General features: G+C 39.3%; 1 protein-coding gene across 2 annotated transcripts in view; it reads left to right on the forward strand.

Annotated features, from left to right (window-relative positions):
* IMPG1 (interphotoreceptor matrix proteoglycan 1) overlaps nt 1-17,943 on the forward strand; it is a 118,558-nt gene that overhangs the window by 11,384 nt on the left and 89,231 nt on the right. For both annotated transcript variants that reach the window (XM_037034326.1, XM_037034327.1), the window contains exon 2: nt 12,513-12,746. In XM_037034326.1, coding sequence (XP_036890221.1) covers nt 12,513-12,746 — 234 coding nt within the window. The remainder of the gene's footprint in view (nt 1-12,512; nt 12,747-17,943) is intronic.

Below are 17,943 nucleotides of genomic sequence, written 5' to 3' on the forward strand. Positions count from 1 at the left end.
GGTTAATTGTGTCTTTTCTTTCTTATTTAATCAATCTTGTTTCTTGACTTTGTTATTAGTATTTTCAAAGGAAAAATTGTTGGCCTTTATCTTACCTTTTCGTCTCTTTAATGCTATCTTCTCTTTTATACTGTATTAATCTCTACTCTTATCTTCTATTCTTTGAATTTATTTTTTACTTTTGCTAATGTCTTGAGATAGATGCTTAGCTTATTAATATTTAGCTTTTTCTTTCTTAAAATAGGCTTTTTAATGGGATAAATTTACATTGCAAGTCCAGATTTAGCTATATCCCACAAGTTTTATTATGCATTATTATCTGATAAAGTTATTTCTGATATCCAGCGTGTTTTCTTCATTGATTTATGGGTTAATTTAAGGTGTTTTTCAACATTTCCAAACATATGGGGTTTTCCAGTTTTTTAATTTACATATTTTTTTCTTTTTATTGAATTTATTGGGGTGACATTGGTTAAAATATTACAAGTTTCAGGGGCACAATTCTACAACACTTCATCTGTGTATTGTATTGTGTGTTCACTGCCCCAAGTCAAGCATTTTTATACATCACTACTTATCCCACCTATACCTTCCTCTTCCTCTCTTCACCCCACCAACCCCAAATCCCAGCAATCACCACACTGTTATCTGTGTCCATGAAGTTCTTCTCTTTTGTTTTTACTTTTTTGCTCAATCCCTCCATCTACCCCCTAAGCCCTTCCCTCTCAACACCTATTAGCCTGCTCTCTATCACCCTGTTTCTCTTTTGTTAGCATATTTTGTTCATTAGATTCCACATATGTGTGAAATCATATGGTACTAGTCTTTCTCTGACTGGTTTATTTCACTTAGCATAATGTTCTCCAGGTCCATTCATGTTGTCACAAAGGGTAAGATGTCCATCTTTTCAATGGCTAAGTAGTATTCCATTGTGTAAATGTACCACAGCTTTTTTATCCACTTAACTATTAATAGACACTTGGGCTACTTTCAAATCTTGGCTATTACAAATAAGGCTGCAATGAACGTGGGGTGCATATATTATTTCAAATTAGTGTTTTGGGCTTCTTTGGATAAACTCCCAGAAGTGGAATAGTGGAATCATAAGGCAACTCCATTTTTAATCCATTTTTCTGAGGTAACTCCATACTGTTTTCCAGAGTGGCTGCCCCAGTCTACATTCCCACCAACAGAGCACTATGAGTTCCTTTTTTCCACATTTCCACCAACACTTCTTGTTTGTTAATTTACTAATGATACCCACTCTGACAGGCATGAGGTGACATCTCATCGTGGTTTTAATTTGCATTTCTCTGATGATTAGTGACAATTAGCATCTTTTCATGTGTCTATTGGCCATCTGCACATCCTCTTTGGAGAAGCTTCTGTTTAGTCCTTTTTCCATTGTTTAATTAGATTGCTTGTCTTTTTGGTGTTAAGCTTTATATGGTCTTTATAAATTTGGGGTATTAACCCCTTATCATATGTATCATTGGTGAATATGTTCTCCCATTCTGTGAGTTGTCTTATTTTGTTGATGGGTTCTTTTGCCGTGCAAAAACTTTTCAGTATAATGTAGTCCCATTTGGCAATTTTTTTTGTTTCCCTTGCCTGAGGAGATACAGCAGGAAAAAATATTGCTATGAAAAATGTCCAAGATTTTACTGCCTATGTTTTCTTCTAGGATTTTTATGGTTCCAAGTCCAACATTTAAGTCTTTTCTTAATTTAACCTTAATTTTATTTTTTCCATTACCTTTTAGTCCCTTTATACACCCCTCCTCAAGCAATCACCACACTGTAAGTCTTTAATCCATTTTGAGTTTATTTTTGCATGTGATGTAAGAAGGTCAGCCTAGTTTCATGTTTTTGCACATATCTGTTCAATATTCCCAACACCATTTATTAAATAGGCTATCTTTATCCCATTCTATGTGTTTGCCTCTTTTTTCAAGTATGAATTGACTAAAAGGCATGGTTTATTTCTGGGCTTCCAGTTGTTTTTTAAAATTGCTTTTTAGCTTATTTCCCTGTTACTATGAGAACATAATGTACAGGTCTTTTAGTCCAGTAGATACAAGGTCTGTCCAGAAGATATACATCCAGTCATGTAATATGAAAAATAGAGACATTTATGAAGAAGAGAAGATACAGGAAACATTGTACATAGGACAACGATGCCTCAGTCCCCTTCAAAGTAGGCAACTTGAAATCTCACACAGTTCTCCCAATTGTCATCAGCTGCCCTATCATATTTTCCTGAATCTCATTGACTGTCTGAAATCTTTTGCCTTTCAAAAGTGGTTTTAGTTTTGGAAAAATCCAGAAGTCTTAGGGTGCTAAATCTGGGCTGTAGGGGGCTGAGTCACCTGGGTGATTTGATGTTTCACCCAAAACTCTATGTAAGACATGGTACATGAGCAGGCGTGTTGTTCTGATAAAGCTGCCAATCACCAATTGCACATAGCTGTGGCCTTCTGAATCATCTCAATAGTTTCTGCAGAGGAATGTTCAAGCTTAATGCAAAATTGGATGCAGAATCATTGCTTAGCTCACACAGTCATTTTGAAAGTGATGTCCACACAGTACACATGCTTACTCAATGGCATCTACTGCCCCCACTGACTGGTACATTGAAGTTGTCATTGTTCATACACGTGTATTTCAGTCCACTCTCCTTGGCTACCTGGTTACACCTGTGTCATGAGAACCATTCTTGTTATATTAATGATGGCTGGACTTTTTCCAGACAAACCTCACATAGTCATTATTTTTCCCCATGCTTAAAAGTAAGTGTATATTTCATATTTAATATAAACATATCTTTTTGTTTTATAATATTCCATGTATTCATTAGCTCAAGTTCAATTATGTTTAATAGTCTTCACTGATTTTTATCTGCTTCTACTATCAATTAAAAAAAAAAGATCTCTTAAAATCTACCTGCTGTAATTGTTGATTTTACTTTATTGTTCTGTCAATGTTTGTTTTATTTTATATATTTTGAGGTTTATTTTTAAGTACATGAAATTATAACTTGTCACATCTTTCTGGTAACTTTTATTTTTATCATTATGATATTATTGTCTTCTTCTTTGTAATGTGTTCTGAGAAAGGAACTTATCTGCTTGGGTGCTGGAACTGGCCCATATTAACTTTCAGGGCACCCTTGCACAATTTCTTCTCAACTCAGTGTTCAATAATATCACATTAGCGGCTTGAAACCAGCCAGAGGGGAAACACGTGGAAATTCACATGTGGAAATTGCAAATGCTACAAAACAAGCCTTCTCATCCATTCCCAAGAGTTGGTTATTAAGCATTTACCAGCAGACCTCTGACTTTATTTTACAGTAACAAAACTATATCAATTTCCCTTTGATTAGTATTTGCATATTATAACTTTTTCCATCTTTTTAATTCACCTCTATATCTTTCTATTTAGAGGTATTTATTAAAACAACATGTAGTGGGATCTTTGTTCAATGCAGTGTGTGACAATCTTTGTCTTTTAGTAGTGGTATTTTGTTTGTTTTTACTATGTCCCAATTATGGCACAGGACATACCTATACTATTAAATTATTAACTGTTTATCAGAAATTTAAATTTAACTGGGGGTTCTATAGTTTATTTGCTATATCAGGCAATCCTATCTCCTTCTCATCCCTAACCCTAAACCTCAGAGTAAATACAAAGGTACTAAATAGTAATAACAGCTACCAATGTGCCAGGCCTTCCACAAAATTCATGACATCTATTTTCTCATTTAGTCTTTAAAACAAAACAAAATGAAGCTATATCACATGTAAACGTTAATGTGTAATTATGATGTCAGAATTATTGTTATGCCCTTTTTTAGGTTAGAAATCTGAGGCATATAGAAATTACTTGCCAAGTTCAGGAAGTGGCTTTAGAAGGCAGAGCTATCTTAGTGTAACTTCAGACCCACAGGTCCTCAAAGTGGAGTTTAACTTTCTTCTCTGCATGAACTGAGATAGGTCCTTAAGCATCAGAAAGTTTAACAGGCAGAGATTTGCAAAAGTTTCTGTGTAAACTGCCCCACTTATGCTGTCCTTAAGTAGTTAAAATGCCATTCATTGTGGCAATTTTGCACCAGTGCTGTACATGTCATTCTCTTGACTCAGAAATCTCAGCACAGTCCAAGATCAGGTTCACAGGAGAGCACTAAAACTACAGAGTAGTGTATTTCATGGTTTATAATATTAGAATCACAAGCAGCAAAAAGATTCAAAAAGTAAAGATGCTGGGCTAAATTAGAGCTGATTCTGATATGAGTACTTAAGAATCTAACAAGATAAATATGCCCCAAATATACTGCACCCCTGGGAATTATAGGGGTGTTATAGGAATTATAGCCCACGTTTCCTCCTGGAACCGGCACAGCTGGAACCAGGAGGAACAGGGCACATATCATTAATGTGTGCCATAAGCAAATCCACATTCCTGTCCCCTGGGATTTCCTTAGTGTACCCCAGCTTCCTCCTGATTTGGGGGGAAAAATTATAGGCTCTTGGTAGGTCTCTGAATTCCTGCTACTTGTCTCAGCACCCACCTCCAAACGGGTCATGAACTGAATCTGCCTCTGGCTTGTGCATGACCTGATACTGTTCCAGCCCAACCCTCCGGTTTCCACGTCATTCCTCCTTTGGTCAAGCCAGGCTATAGAAATGCCCTGCCAGTTGTAACACCCCTACATTCGTGAGGTTCCATTACAACCCATTGTCCACCTATTTCAGAGTTACTTGTAAAATTCCCTTCTGAATCTCTTATCCATCACCTGGATATTCATATAAACTCATATTCTGAAATATATGGAGATGGTGCAAAAAAAAAACACATCATGGGTAAAAATTAAGAAGAAGAAGCAATGAAAAAGGTTTGTAGAATTTAAGTAAATGCAAGGATGTTTTTTGGGGTAGTGGGTTGAAGGAATGATCTTAACTATTGATGGTAGAATTTCTATTAAAGGGGAAAATGTTCTTATTTTGGAAAATCATTTGTGTAATACATTGGGGTGAAATATGAGAACTTGGAGGCAGCAAAGAGATGTTGGCATGGTGGAACATTAGGAATAAACAGGGATTTGGGGGAAAGAGAGCCACAAGTAGAGGAGAACAGAGGTGTGGTTGAGCAACATAGAGGCCAAAAGACATTTAAGTATAGGCTTTCTTAATGTTCACTTTTGAAGTTTCACATTGCACATTGTACATCTCCTTTGTGCTCACAAAGGCAGTTAACACAGTCTGCTGGATACCTCAAGGCTTTGTTTAATTGCCAAAACAGTCCTTTCCTCACACACCTGAGCCATATGCATGTATAAGAATAAAAATGTGTGTGTCTGACATCTGTTCTTAACCCCTATATATATTGTTTTAAGATATTGAAAAGTTAATCAGAACATTACTATAAATATCATGTCTGGGGCCTTTTTAGAACTAAAGAATACTTACCAAAAAAAAGTGGCTTGATGGGGTTTGTCCTACGTGTATACAGAGAAGGTAGCTGCCCAGCCAGGACACTGTGAGGCGGCTGAAACAGTCTGGCTGCTGGAGAAAGCACTGGTGTCTCTGTCAACTCCTGAAAACGAGGTTCAGCTAAGCAGGCCGGCAACTTGAACATAATTGTTCTCATTCTGTTTCACATCCTGTTTTCTTCAAACTGACCTCAGCACTAAGCCTACCCTACTCACCATTTTTTTCTAAGTAATATACTTTACAGTTAATCACAGCTTATAGAAATATCCTACTCTTCTAACTTTCAAGACTGGCTTATTTAGGGAAGAAAGGATTTTGCTGATTTTGCTTATGTATTCATGTGAAAAGCATTTACAATCCTTATCGTTTTAAACTGTTCTGCTAAAATTCTCAAGTAAATTTAGCATTCCGCGAAGAAGCAACAGTGTTGCTCCTGTGGTTTCTCACGACCCCTGACCCAGCACTGCAGACCTCAAGGGCACGTGAGAGTCCAGGGCATTCCTGTGGCCCTAGAATTGCCATAGGGGCAGCACCTCTGGAACTGACAGTTGGCAGTGAGTGGACTTCAGCCATGAGGCTGCATTATGACCATGTATGAGACCTTCAAGACACCCCGTGGCAAGCGCCTCACTCATGCTTCTCTTTCTCAGGACAGAGAGACCGCTCATTTTTGATAACACTCCTCCCCTTCCCAATATGCCCTCCTCTGTCTCCCCACCAAGAGGACAGAAGTTAGCACGCACTTCTGTTCTGGGCACAGGTAAAGCCAAGGCCCTGCAGACGTCCTGTTTCTCCACTCCCTGACACTTACCACTCCCGGAGAGCTCCCCAGTGCACTCTCTCAGAGGGCCACCTGCTGTGGTCACAAAAGAGAGGAGACCCTTCCTGTTTTCTACATCACTCTTCAACTCAGTATTGTTCCTACCCACTCAGCAACCTGCATATGCCATCAGCAAAATTTCTTAGCATCGTACCTATTAATTTGGTTCTTCCTCTTTTTTTAATGGTGCAGGGAGGCAGAAGCAGGACTTAATACATATGTATAGAGCAAGAATAGAAAATAGGAGTTAGCACTTTTATTTCTTGTAATGGTTTTCCAAGGTTTCAGCCCTCTCCTTTCTGATACATCAAGTGTACTAATGGCTAAATTTTTGTAATGAGAAGAAAGATAATGCAACTGCTCTAATTCTTTGAGAGAAGGGAACCCTGATTTTCACCCTCAGGAGAGGGGGGTGGTGCTGAGCAAATGCCGGTTTGGGCATCCAAGATTTCAAAAGCTTCCGGTAGGGCAATGGTGCAGCGGTCACCCCAGGCATCATCGGTCACCCAGCAGTCTGCATGCTGACCAGTGTGAGAGATTATTCTCTTCATATGAAAGAAATGAAAGAGAATGAAAGAAAGAAATTCTATGAAAGAAAATCACTGGGAGTTTCCTTCATTTCTGTGATCCTCTTGTCTATCATTTATTCCAACACACTTTCACTGGAGTGGGCGTTGTGTGAGATTATTGGGAACTGCATGTAAGAAGAGAGGTGGGAAAGCAAAGTACGGAAGCTCCTATGTTCCCACAGAAAACAGTGAGCTTAAAAATCTGTGCAATTTTCTGGGACAGCATTAAATAGAGTACCCAGAATATCTCCAAAATTTTTGAGGCTATATTCAGATATGCTAAGCATCATGTACATTTAGTCACCCTTGCTCTGTGGAGAAAAATTTTCAGGTGTGTAACTGAGCATTTCTACTAATGGGGGGGGTCGTGGAACAGATATAAAAAATCACAAACAAGCTGCGCATTTGCATAAAGTCACAACCACTCACTCTTTTTTTGGTAAGGTTGGGGAAGTTTAAAGGCTAAATTATTAATTTTTAAAACTTTCATTTATTGATTTGGTCCTGAAATGTTATCCACTTTCTCTCTACAGAGGTCTGTTTTTCAAACGGAGATTTTTTTGTTCTATAGGAATTCCAGTAACTTTTTTTCTCTGCTGTTAATTTGCTCATTAAGACCTTACAGCCTTTTCCCTTGGGGAAAAATAATGGGTTCGCTAAGTGCTTACATCAGTGGCTGTTGCTTTCATAACAGTGCTTCTGTGAAAGCCCCGTGCTCCTTTTCCTGTTGTCTGTTACTGTCGCTCTTTGCATACAGTAATCCTATATTGTAATCCTGCAGAGATGGATGGCTAGAAAATATTATTCTAGAAGAAAGAGCTAGTGAGAAATGATCCAAATGGGTTAGCAAGGATCCACTTTAATATGTAAGCAGCCAAGAAACTCATTCTCGGGCACAGCTGAGACCTGAAACTTTGTAAGCAGCCTGTGACTGGAGGCTAACTTTGATGCCAAAAGGATGAAAACACACTCTGTAGTGATAGGACAAGGAGATGGTGTGGCCTGTGATGGCTTCCAGGATATCAGTCAACACCAAGGCCACACGGGTATAAGCCTAGAACCTAAAGTGGAAAAGATGCTTTTGATCGAAGGGTTAACCTTCACATTAGCTAGTAGACACGCTTAAGCAACGCTTAGGCAACCTGACTTTCACACAATAAATGAAGGGTCCAAGGCCCTACTGGGGGCCTTTCAGAGCTGCCACTCCACCCTTGGCCAGATTTAACTTTTTCTTACGATAAAGTAATGTTTGAATTCACTAGTTGAATCCAGTCATTTCATTAATTTCCCTTTCTATATAACTGGGACGTTCTAAACTTACAGCTATGATATAGCTGTACCGGGTTGCAGGATCTGGGTCAGCACCAGGATACAGTGGCTTAAGAAATTTAATTTAAACCCCAAATTCAAACCTTTAGGGTTGACCACTTTCCTTTGCCCGCTGCAAGCTGCCCTGCCCATGGGTACACAATCCTACTTCCCGCCCACCTAAATATTTTCCATCTGTCCAGCCTTTCATGAGAACTTCCCAGACCAATGGGAGTCCATCCCACCGTGCTGTCTCAGCCCTACCCCAAAAGGTCTGTTTAGCTGCAGAGTCACCACCCTCACTACCACACCCATCAACAAATGTCAATACTCAACAGGTACGATTCCAAACTCAAAGAAGTGATTATTGGAGATATTTTGTCCAAGATTAAGTTTTCAGTATATTATGTGTTAGATAGCGACACCTTCTGGTGAAGCTTCGCATTATCATGTTGACTACACCAGGCTCTGTGAGCACATTGCAATAAGAATAAAAAAGAATGAAGGAAAAAAGAGGAGAGGATAAAGGGGGAAAATGTTGGTAGCTTTTCCTCTGCTAGCAGAAGAATCCTCACATGTATAGGAGCTTTGTTTTAGGAAAGAAGAAAAGGACAGATCTTTCAAAAAGTTTTGCTGGGTAACTAGAAAAATGGGCCAGGAGCTGGAAGGGAAGTGGTATCAAGAGAGACTCTCTTAAACAGAAGAGGAAAATAGCAGCACTTTGGTCGGCTGATAGGAATAACCCGGTAGAAAGAGGAAGGATGATGATGCAGGTGACTGAAAGGAGAGTCTTGGGAAGAACATCCTTGAAAGGTGAGAAGGCCAGGATCCAGTGCATGAGGAAAAGAATTGGCCTCGCGTGGGAGCACAGACTGCTTGTCACATAGTAGGAGGAGGGAAAGCAGAGAATCTGAGCATGGATGCAGCCAGCGAGCAGATGCAATACTGGAAATTGGTAAAGTTCTCTTCTGTCTCCTCTTGTCCTCAATAAAATTTGAAGCAAGGTCATTGGCTGAGAGTAAGAATTGGCAAGAAACACAGAAAATCTGAGAAAAGTTGTGTGCAGTTCTACAAGAGAGTGTGACACTCAATGGACCGGGGAAATGGTGTGTAATATTATTTAAGGATCATAAGTTTAAACAGAATCCTTTTGGTGGGAATTTTTTTCCAGCTATGTTCAACTACAATGGTGCAGGTATGGAGTAGGCAAAGGGTTGGGTTTAACCATGGTTGTGGTTTTGCCTATCAAGGACAATAATTGAAGGGCCAGGGAGTTGAGGGCTTATCCTAAAAAAGCTGGGCAGTATTAATATTCTCTCCCACTGATGCCCATGTTTTTAATTGATTCCATTTTTATTTATTTACTCGTGGACAAATTAAAAGGTTCTGGGGATGCTGACTAACTGAAATACATGTTATGCCTAAATAGTTTCCTTACTGTTCTTTTGGCTTTCATTCAGAAAAGAACTTTTGTCTTTTCACTTAAGATATTATCTTTAATAAGATGGCTGTGTCCAAAGCCTCTGATACTAGCCTCTGATACCTTTCTACAGAAGAGAGTAGAAATTTAAAAGGGAGATTGCAATAATGTAGGTGCACAGAAAATATGAAGTTATTTTTCATGATCTAATGGTTTTTTTAAATGAATCTCACTTCTATATTGTAAAAAAATTATTATTTCCATAGGCTTTTTTCATTAATTCACTTAATGAATATGTATTGCATATTTGTCATGTACAAAACATTGTGCTAGGCAAGCAGCAAGAAAGCTTGAGAGAAGGCAGGATTACCATAATGAGGTATTTGTGGTTTAAAAGTGGTGTTTGCAAATACAAAGATACAGCCTAAAGGGGTAAACTCCTGCGCAAGTACTACAACACAAGTTCCATGACATTTGTTCATCTAATTTACCGTGATATAACTACCATACTGGGCCCGAAACACAGCAGGCGCGTAATGAACGTGGTGAATCAGTAAAAAGAGATAGGAGCCACGCTAGAGGAGCAGGACGGAGCAATGAATGAATTTTGAACGTGGGATCTGAAAAAGCTTGGAAGAGAAGAGAAGGCTTAGAAGCTGGTCTTTGAAGGAAAAGTGGGAGCCCAACAAATAAGGAAGGGTGAGTAGAGCCTTCAAGTGTGAAATAACAAACAAGCACCAGACGAGAGGAGCACCGTGGCAAAACACAGGACAATTTAGGGCATGCGCAGTCTAGTCTGTGGGCAGAGGAGTATCGGGGAAACGGCGTATTAGAGAGGGAGAAACATGCCAGGAAGTGAACGCGTGGGTTATCAGATAAAGGGGTTCTTACTGAGCACTCACACTGTGCCTAACACAGTTTTAGGTGTTGCACAGGCACTAACTCATTTAATATCACAGGAACCTGTTAGAGAGGCATCTTTATCCTCCATTACACAGGTGAGGAAAGTGGGTGCAGAGAGAGTGAGTACATCCAAGTTATACAGCTAGCAAGTCACAATGCCAGTGCCCCCGGTTACATTGGCACTATTAAAACATTTTCAATAGCTGCATGGCCTATGATTTGTGTTGCTACTACTTTCTTCACAACTAATGAGCAAATTAAAGTTAGAAAGTAATCACCATGAGTATTAGCTGTTTATCCATATTTAGAAGTTCTGACTAGTCAAATGCATTAATTTCCATTTTTGTCTTTTCCTTGTTCAGTGATATTACTATTTCCCAAAACTATTGTCTTAAGGATTGTTTTCCTGATGATTAATCTACAATATAATAGAATACAATTGCATTTATTTTTGTTCAAATTTATCATCTATTTAACTAAAATTATCAAATATGCTTGACCTCTGAAAAAGGTAAGGTTTTGTTTTATTTTGTTTTTTTCTGAAATCACTTTGCCCTTCTCTTCCCTTTCTAACTTGAATTTCATCCAGAGACAATTGTTGATGGAAGCCAACTCACCACCATGCAGGTTATACTCATATTTTGTCATCATCTTAGAGAAACATTGCTGCCTCAAATTTTTTTCCCAATCTTCTATTAAATATGCCCCCTTTTGCCCTGGCTGGTATAGCTCAGTGGGTTGAGCATGGGCCTATGAATGAAAGGGTCGCTGGGTCGATTCCCAGTCAGGGCACATGCTTGGGTTGTGGACCAGGTCCCCTGCAGGGGAGTGTGACAGGCAACCACACACGGGTGTTTCTCTTCCTCTCTTTCTATCTCCCTTTTCCTCTGTCTAAAAGTAAATAAATAAAATCTTTAAAAAAGTATATGCTGCCTTTTAATGGCAGGTCTTTCAACTACCAATCCATTCCCTTTAAACTTTTAGCTCTATGAATCAACGCTTATGGTCCCAAGGAGCCATAGTGAGTGGTCCCAACTGTTCACTGAGAATTTCTTTCTTAAACGGTGTAATGGATAAAAGGACAGGGATCTAGTGGGGGAGGAGGACTCAAAGTCTGACGGCACCTTTAACATGCCCTAATGCCTCTAACCCTCAGGACCCTACTATGTGTTAAACTGGGAAAATAGTCCCTATTTTACAATATAGCAGAGGTTCTGTGAGAATGATGAGATAATACATACAGAATAATTCAAAACAAGAAAGTGTTCACTGAACGCAAGTTATCAGTCTAGTGACTTAAAAATGAAGTCTAGACTTAACCCTAACAGACACAGAAAAGCCAGCAGGAAGAAATGGCTTGGAGGATTAAGTACTCCACCAGCCTCCTCTCTCTGCCTGCCCCTTCATCTTTCCTCTCACCACCCTGCATAAAATGAGAAGCTTGCTCTGTAAATGCAGTTCTAAGATGTTAAGGCCATAACTCACTTTCAACCCAATTGACACCCTCTGAGCTCCACCCATATGGATGTCTTAGGACTGTCACTAATAGGCAAGAAGGTTGTTTTGCTGCATTTCCCCCCCTAGGTTTTTAGAAGCACTCCACTTCATCATCAAGAGCATACCTCTGGGTACCACAGTGCTATATCATTCCCTACTTGAATTATAATGCTCATCAAAAGATTTATCTCTCGGGAGGCTTGAGTGCTAAGTGGGGAGTGATTTTTAGAGAGATGTGTGGGAAATGGTTTCGATATTTGGCAGTTCCTAAAGGTAGGATGATTTGAGATGTTGGGGTTTGTTTTTTTAATACTTGATCAGCTCATAATATTCACTTATTTCTGAAAGCGTCTTGTCATTGGAATATTACATTTGGCAGTTGTACTAAAGTAGAACTTTTATAAGCCAGAGGATCCTAATTTTTAATTTATTCTATTCATTTGTTTTATATGTATCACCTAAATGTATATATTCACTAGGAAATCAATCTTTCTTTTATAGATCTCTCCATTAAAACGGACCATTCTGAAACTAAAGACATAGGCAATGCCCCAAGAATTGAAACAACTGAAAATACTGCAAAAATGTACAAAGTGTCAACCATGAGACGAATATTCAATTTGACAAAGCATCGAACAAAAAGATCAGCATTTTTCCCAGCTGGGGTTAAAGTCTGTCCCCAGGAATCCATGAAACAGATTTTAGCCAGCCTTCAAGCATATTACAGATTGAGAGGTAAGAAAGATGAAACCTGTTTAACCTTTCATTCTTTTCATCCCTGCCTTTTTATTCATCTGTAGATCACATTCCACCCCAAACTCCCAGCCTCTCATTTAGTCCCAAGAGTTATAAAAATCAGCCAACTAATCTGAGGTTAATAAAAAATAAACATTCAAAACAATGACAGGCATTTGCTCTTATGCTTTATAATCCTGTCTTAATACAAGGAGTTTGTGTCTTATATAATACAGAACCATTAGAGCATTTGTCAAGTCATCAGGAAAATCTTGGCATCTGAGTTTTCTCTCTTTTATTTTTGCCAAAGTCCAATATTGATTTTAATGTTGTTATTATGAAGCACAGAATGACTGCAACATCAGGGATCTAAACAAGTTGATTTATGACTTAAGATTTTATTTTTCAAAAGCAACACTACAATCCAGATGCTCTCTCCCTCCTTGATAAGCTGAAGTTGTTTATTGCTGACTTGGCAAAAACTTCTGAAGCTTGGAAACCTGGAGACACATCCAAGTGCAGAGGAATCACAAATTAACAGGGTTACCAAGATACAATGCAGGGTGTTAATGGGATTTATAGCACAATTACTGTGATTTCCAGCAGTGTTAGAGTGCAGTTTTACCCCAGAACAGCATCCCAGAATTCTTACAGCATTTCCTGGGAGTTATTACAGAGTTCGGTTATACCAAAGCCATCAGTGGCTGTCCTTGCCATTCACTTACAACAGACGAAAGAATTCTTGTGGATTATTCTTTAAATGAAAAAACAGAATCTTTAGTAGCTGCTATTTAATTCCCCAGATAGCTCCAAATAATGCAAACCGTCTTTTCTAGCTGAAGCCTAAACTCAATCCATCTTACATGTGAAAGTTGAGATTTAGTGATTTCTACCTTGATCGTAGTAGATGTTTGCTTTCACTCCAAATATCACAGTTAAACTGATCTATTTCAAGCTCATTGTCTAGAGCAAACTGGTTCAATTCTAGCCTGCAATGTGTTTGCTGCACATTATGACAACTGAAAAGCATTTCATGATATATCCCAAAAAGTTCCTGAGTATTTACATCTGGAACATGTGCAAGGGCTGCACTAGTCTGAGGAGTTCTTACTGGGCTTTGGAGACATAATAACTAACAGTATCAAAGATATTAAGCCTTATGTTCCTCGTATGTCTCATTTTATGCAGATTTTATGTAGAAGTAAAGAGATACTGGTTTTCCGATGAAAGCCACACCAACAGAGAAGTGACAAGAACCGGAGGGATCCTAGTCCGAAGAAAGACTCTAGTAGTAGAAAATCAAGTGCAATATATCAATACCCTGAGATCCTAGTACAGTACCTGTGCAGAACTGGTTCTCACTGAATGCTTTTTGATGAACACAGGAAGCAAACAGGCCATTGTGAATGCAAGGAAAATAGAGTGACGTGTGTAAATTATTTGTTTTTAAATGTGCCTACATGTGGCTCTGACAATGACACCAGCAAATTCCCTCTCATTTGTTCATGGAGGGAATTACGAACATTTGGTATAGGCATCACATGAAATATGAACACAACCATTGCCAGTCCTTCTCATGTAACTTCTAATCCTTTATGGCATTCACAAATAGGATTCATCGAAAGTATTTAGAGAAAAGACAATTTATTGCTGCCACCAAATTTTTAGCCCTGAATTTTATTATTAGCTCTTTATTTTTTATTAGCTTTGCCTTTTTCATTCTTGCTTCCCTGGATGAATCAAACAACCATTTTCTCCCCACAGCAATGACAGTCCATTATCTTTATGGCTGCCCCTGGGTAATATAAAATTTTACTATTCATCAACATGGGTTTCTCAAGTCTAACAAATTCAGTTCATAAAGAAACTAGAAATAAGACCCAGCCATAAAGTGATGTTTCTTTGACACCGTAATCGTAGCTTATTTTACAAAATTATCCGTTGACATCCTTCAAACCTAGGAGAGAAAGCTCCTGCATTCCTCAAGTCAAATTGAGCTATTTCTTTTCCCAATGCTTAAAGCACCAGAAGTGAAAATGTTCTGAGTTTTGTGGTTGGATTATAAACGTGCTCATCACACAGACACAGAACAGGCAAGTTTGTTTCTGCTAGCATCCTGGGGGTGGGGAGGGGGCATTCTCCTACCCAGGGAAACATCCTCTTTCGTGACTGCCTCCCTTCCAAACTTTGGCCCCGATGTCTCTACTTCTGTCTCTCTTTCCTCTACGCTCCTCCTTCTCTCCCTCTTTTTCCCAATCCCAATAACAAAAACTAGATCTTTCTTTCACATTAATTCATGGCTTAGAAAAAGTTAAAGATGGAGGGAGTCCTAATTCTTGCTGCTCCAAATGTCCACAGACCAGCAGCATCGCCGTCACCAACCAGGTGACTTGTTAGAAGTGCAGATTCTCCGATCCCAGGCCAGACCTACTTTCAGAATCTGCATTTTAATAACATGTAATGTAATCCACATACACTTTCACATTCTAGAAACATTGGTCTGAACAACATCTATCTAACACCCCCATTGCACAGATACAAAGTGAGGTCATGTATTCGGTCAAGGCCACTGCTGATGGCAGAGCAGTTAGAAGCCAGCATCCTGACTCCCACCCACATCAGAGTGTTATCTCTCCATCTAATGTGTGTCCAGCCCTGTGGTGGACATTTCACACACCATCAGTCTGCCTTAATCCTTCCAAATACTGGGTTGACCAAGAAGTTCATTTTTTTTTGTGAGGTAGCTCTAGTAGCACTTAGTTGTCTTAAATTCCATTCAACACAATTTTATTAGATTGTATTGTGAGAGCTGACATTTCAGTGTTCATTTTTTTAAAAAACATTCAAATTGGTGAATTTTTGTGTAGCCATTTTAATATTGAAGATGGAAGAAAATGCAAACCATTTTTGGTGTATTATGCTTTACTATTTCAAGAAAGGTAAAAACACAACTGAAATGCAAAAAGCATGGGTGCAGTGTGTGAAGAAAATGCTGTGACCGATTGAACATGTCAAAAGTGGTGTGCAGAGTTTTAAAAATGCTGTGACCAATTGAACATGTCAGAAGTGGTTTGGAGATTTCTTATTGGTCGAGTAGACCAGTTGAGTTAATAGCGATCAAATTGAGACATTAATTGAGAACAATCAACATTATACCATGCAGCAGATAGCTGACATACTCAAAATATCCAAATCGATAGTTATTGGTGAAAATGAAAATGTGTCTATTATTTTACAGAAAAACCTAAATGAACTTTTTGGCCAACCCCATGTGGAGCACTGTCCAGGGTGTGCCTGGCCCCCAGGGTGTGTGTTCCCTGGGGCTCTTCCTACATCTACGAACAGCAGGAGGGTATGACCTTCAGCAGACAAGCTGAGGCTCTGCGGTCAGATTTCAGACAGGGGCTAGCAACTGTGGGAAGACAGGTAGGCAAGGCTCTGGATTTCTCCCAAATTCCTCTTGCAACCCTTCCCAGGAGATTGAGAGAAGGATGGAGCAGAACAGGTAAGTCAAAGGAGTAGAAAATTCCAACTTTCAGAAGTTTTTAGACTCCTCCCAGTCCAAAAAACCTTTGAGGCCACACGTTTCAAGGGTCCTTTGGATGCCCTCCTGGTAAGGACGAGGGGCTTTCCTGGTGGGTCTTGGGCTGGTGCTCTTGTTCTCTGATCATAGAAGGACTCTGTGCCTCCAGGAGGCCGAGACAATGACATCACCAGAAAAAATGCCTCTCAAAAAGAGTCTAAACAAAAGCTACTAATGCCTGTTTCATCCTAACATTTTGATCCCTATAAACGACAATCCTCCAGGAAAATAATTCTTCAAGCAGCTTCAGGCATTTGTGCCTTGGGGAGAAAGTTCTCTGAGCCTTTGTGAAAAGTAGGTTTTAATAGTGATGGGGCCATTCTGTATCCCTGAGTAGAAAAAGGGCAGAAGGCCAAGGAGCAGAGCTAGGAAAGTTCAGGCACCAAAACAAGCCTTAAATTGAACTGAAACCAAAGGAAGTCCATCTGGAACCAAAAGCAATGCAGGCAAAAGTGCGTGAACTGTTAAACAAGAAGTATCAAGTTTATATCTTCCCAGATGTTTCCCTCATAGGTATTGTTAGTGAAAGTCACCAACATTAAGCCCTCAAAGGCAGGGCTCACTTATTTTATATATTGCTGTATATCTGACACTTAAATAGGTTTTTAAACTAAACTAGAAGGTTCATTAAGGAAAGACGGAAAGGCAAAATAACATCCCCCAAGAGAGTATAGAGTATGTAGGCAAGAAGAATACCAAGGGCAGCTGGTTTGCTTGGACTGAACTTGCAACTCATCAGAGTTTGAACAAATGCTATTTCCTTCTTGCATGGTACATAGGCTCTTGACTAGAGATGAAGATCAAAAGCCTTCATGATGACCCCTATCGGGAAAGGCATTAAAACTCTCTGATCCTTGCCTGGCAGGAAAGAGATCATGACACAAACACGGGCTCGCTGGTGAGAGGTTATTATGCTGGTCTCCAGGTGTGCTGACCTCTGCTACTTCCCCAGATGTGGGACGCTAACCCCCCATTTGAAGTGGTGGGGACTGCTCCTTCTGCCGGCTCTGCCGTTCTGCTCAGGTTGCTGCTGATAAATGACCTGAGCTTCTCTTGGTCTGGAATTCTCTTTGCCTCTCACAACAGAAAGATAAAAGAAATCCAGACCTAGAGTAACCGGGGAGCGAGGGAGAACGAAGCACAGGAGTAAGGGTCTTTAAACCAGTCTTCTCTCACTTTGGTCCTCCCCAGAACCCTTTCTTAGCACAGTGGTCAAACAGTTTCATTAGAAAATCAAGTGATGTCAGGTTCTGCTTGTCCAAAGCCTCCAATTGTTCCCCATTCCTCGAGAAGTTAAAAAAATCAGCATATTATAATTGCATACAACAGAAGTCATCTAATTTTTTTTCATTTAGCCCCCAAAATAATTTTTAAACTATGCTCGCCTTTGCATACTTTTCAGTTGACATCTAAAGTTTTATCTTAAGTTTAAATACTTGGATAAGATATTAACTTTTGGTGAGTTGTAAATATTGATGTTGAAAATAAAACAAGAATTAGAGCAGTCATATGAATCTGGTGGAATCTACCACAGCTGCTCAATACTTTCCATCCAGTAAGCTAAACAAATAATGAAGGGACTCTTAACAGTAGGAAATGTCACATGGTTCGTTT

This window comes from Sturnira hondurensis, unplaced genomic scaffold (assembly GCF_014824575.4).
Source record: "Sturnira hondurensis isolate 20B ecotype Veracruz unplaced genomic scaffold, ASM1482457v3 Scaffold0022136, whole genome shotgun sequence".
NCBI classification, from domain to species: domain Eukaryota; kingdom Metazoa; phylum Chordata; class Mammalia; order Chiroptera; family Phyllostomidae; genus Sturnira; species Sturnira hondurensis.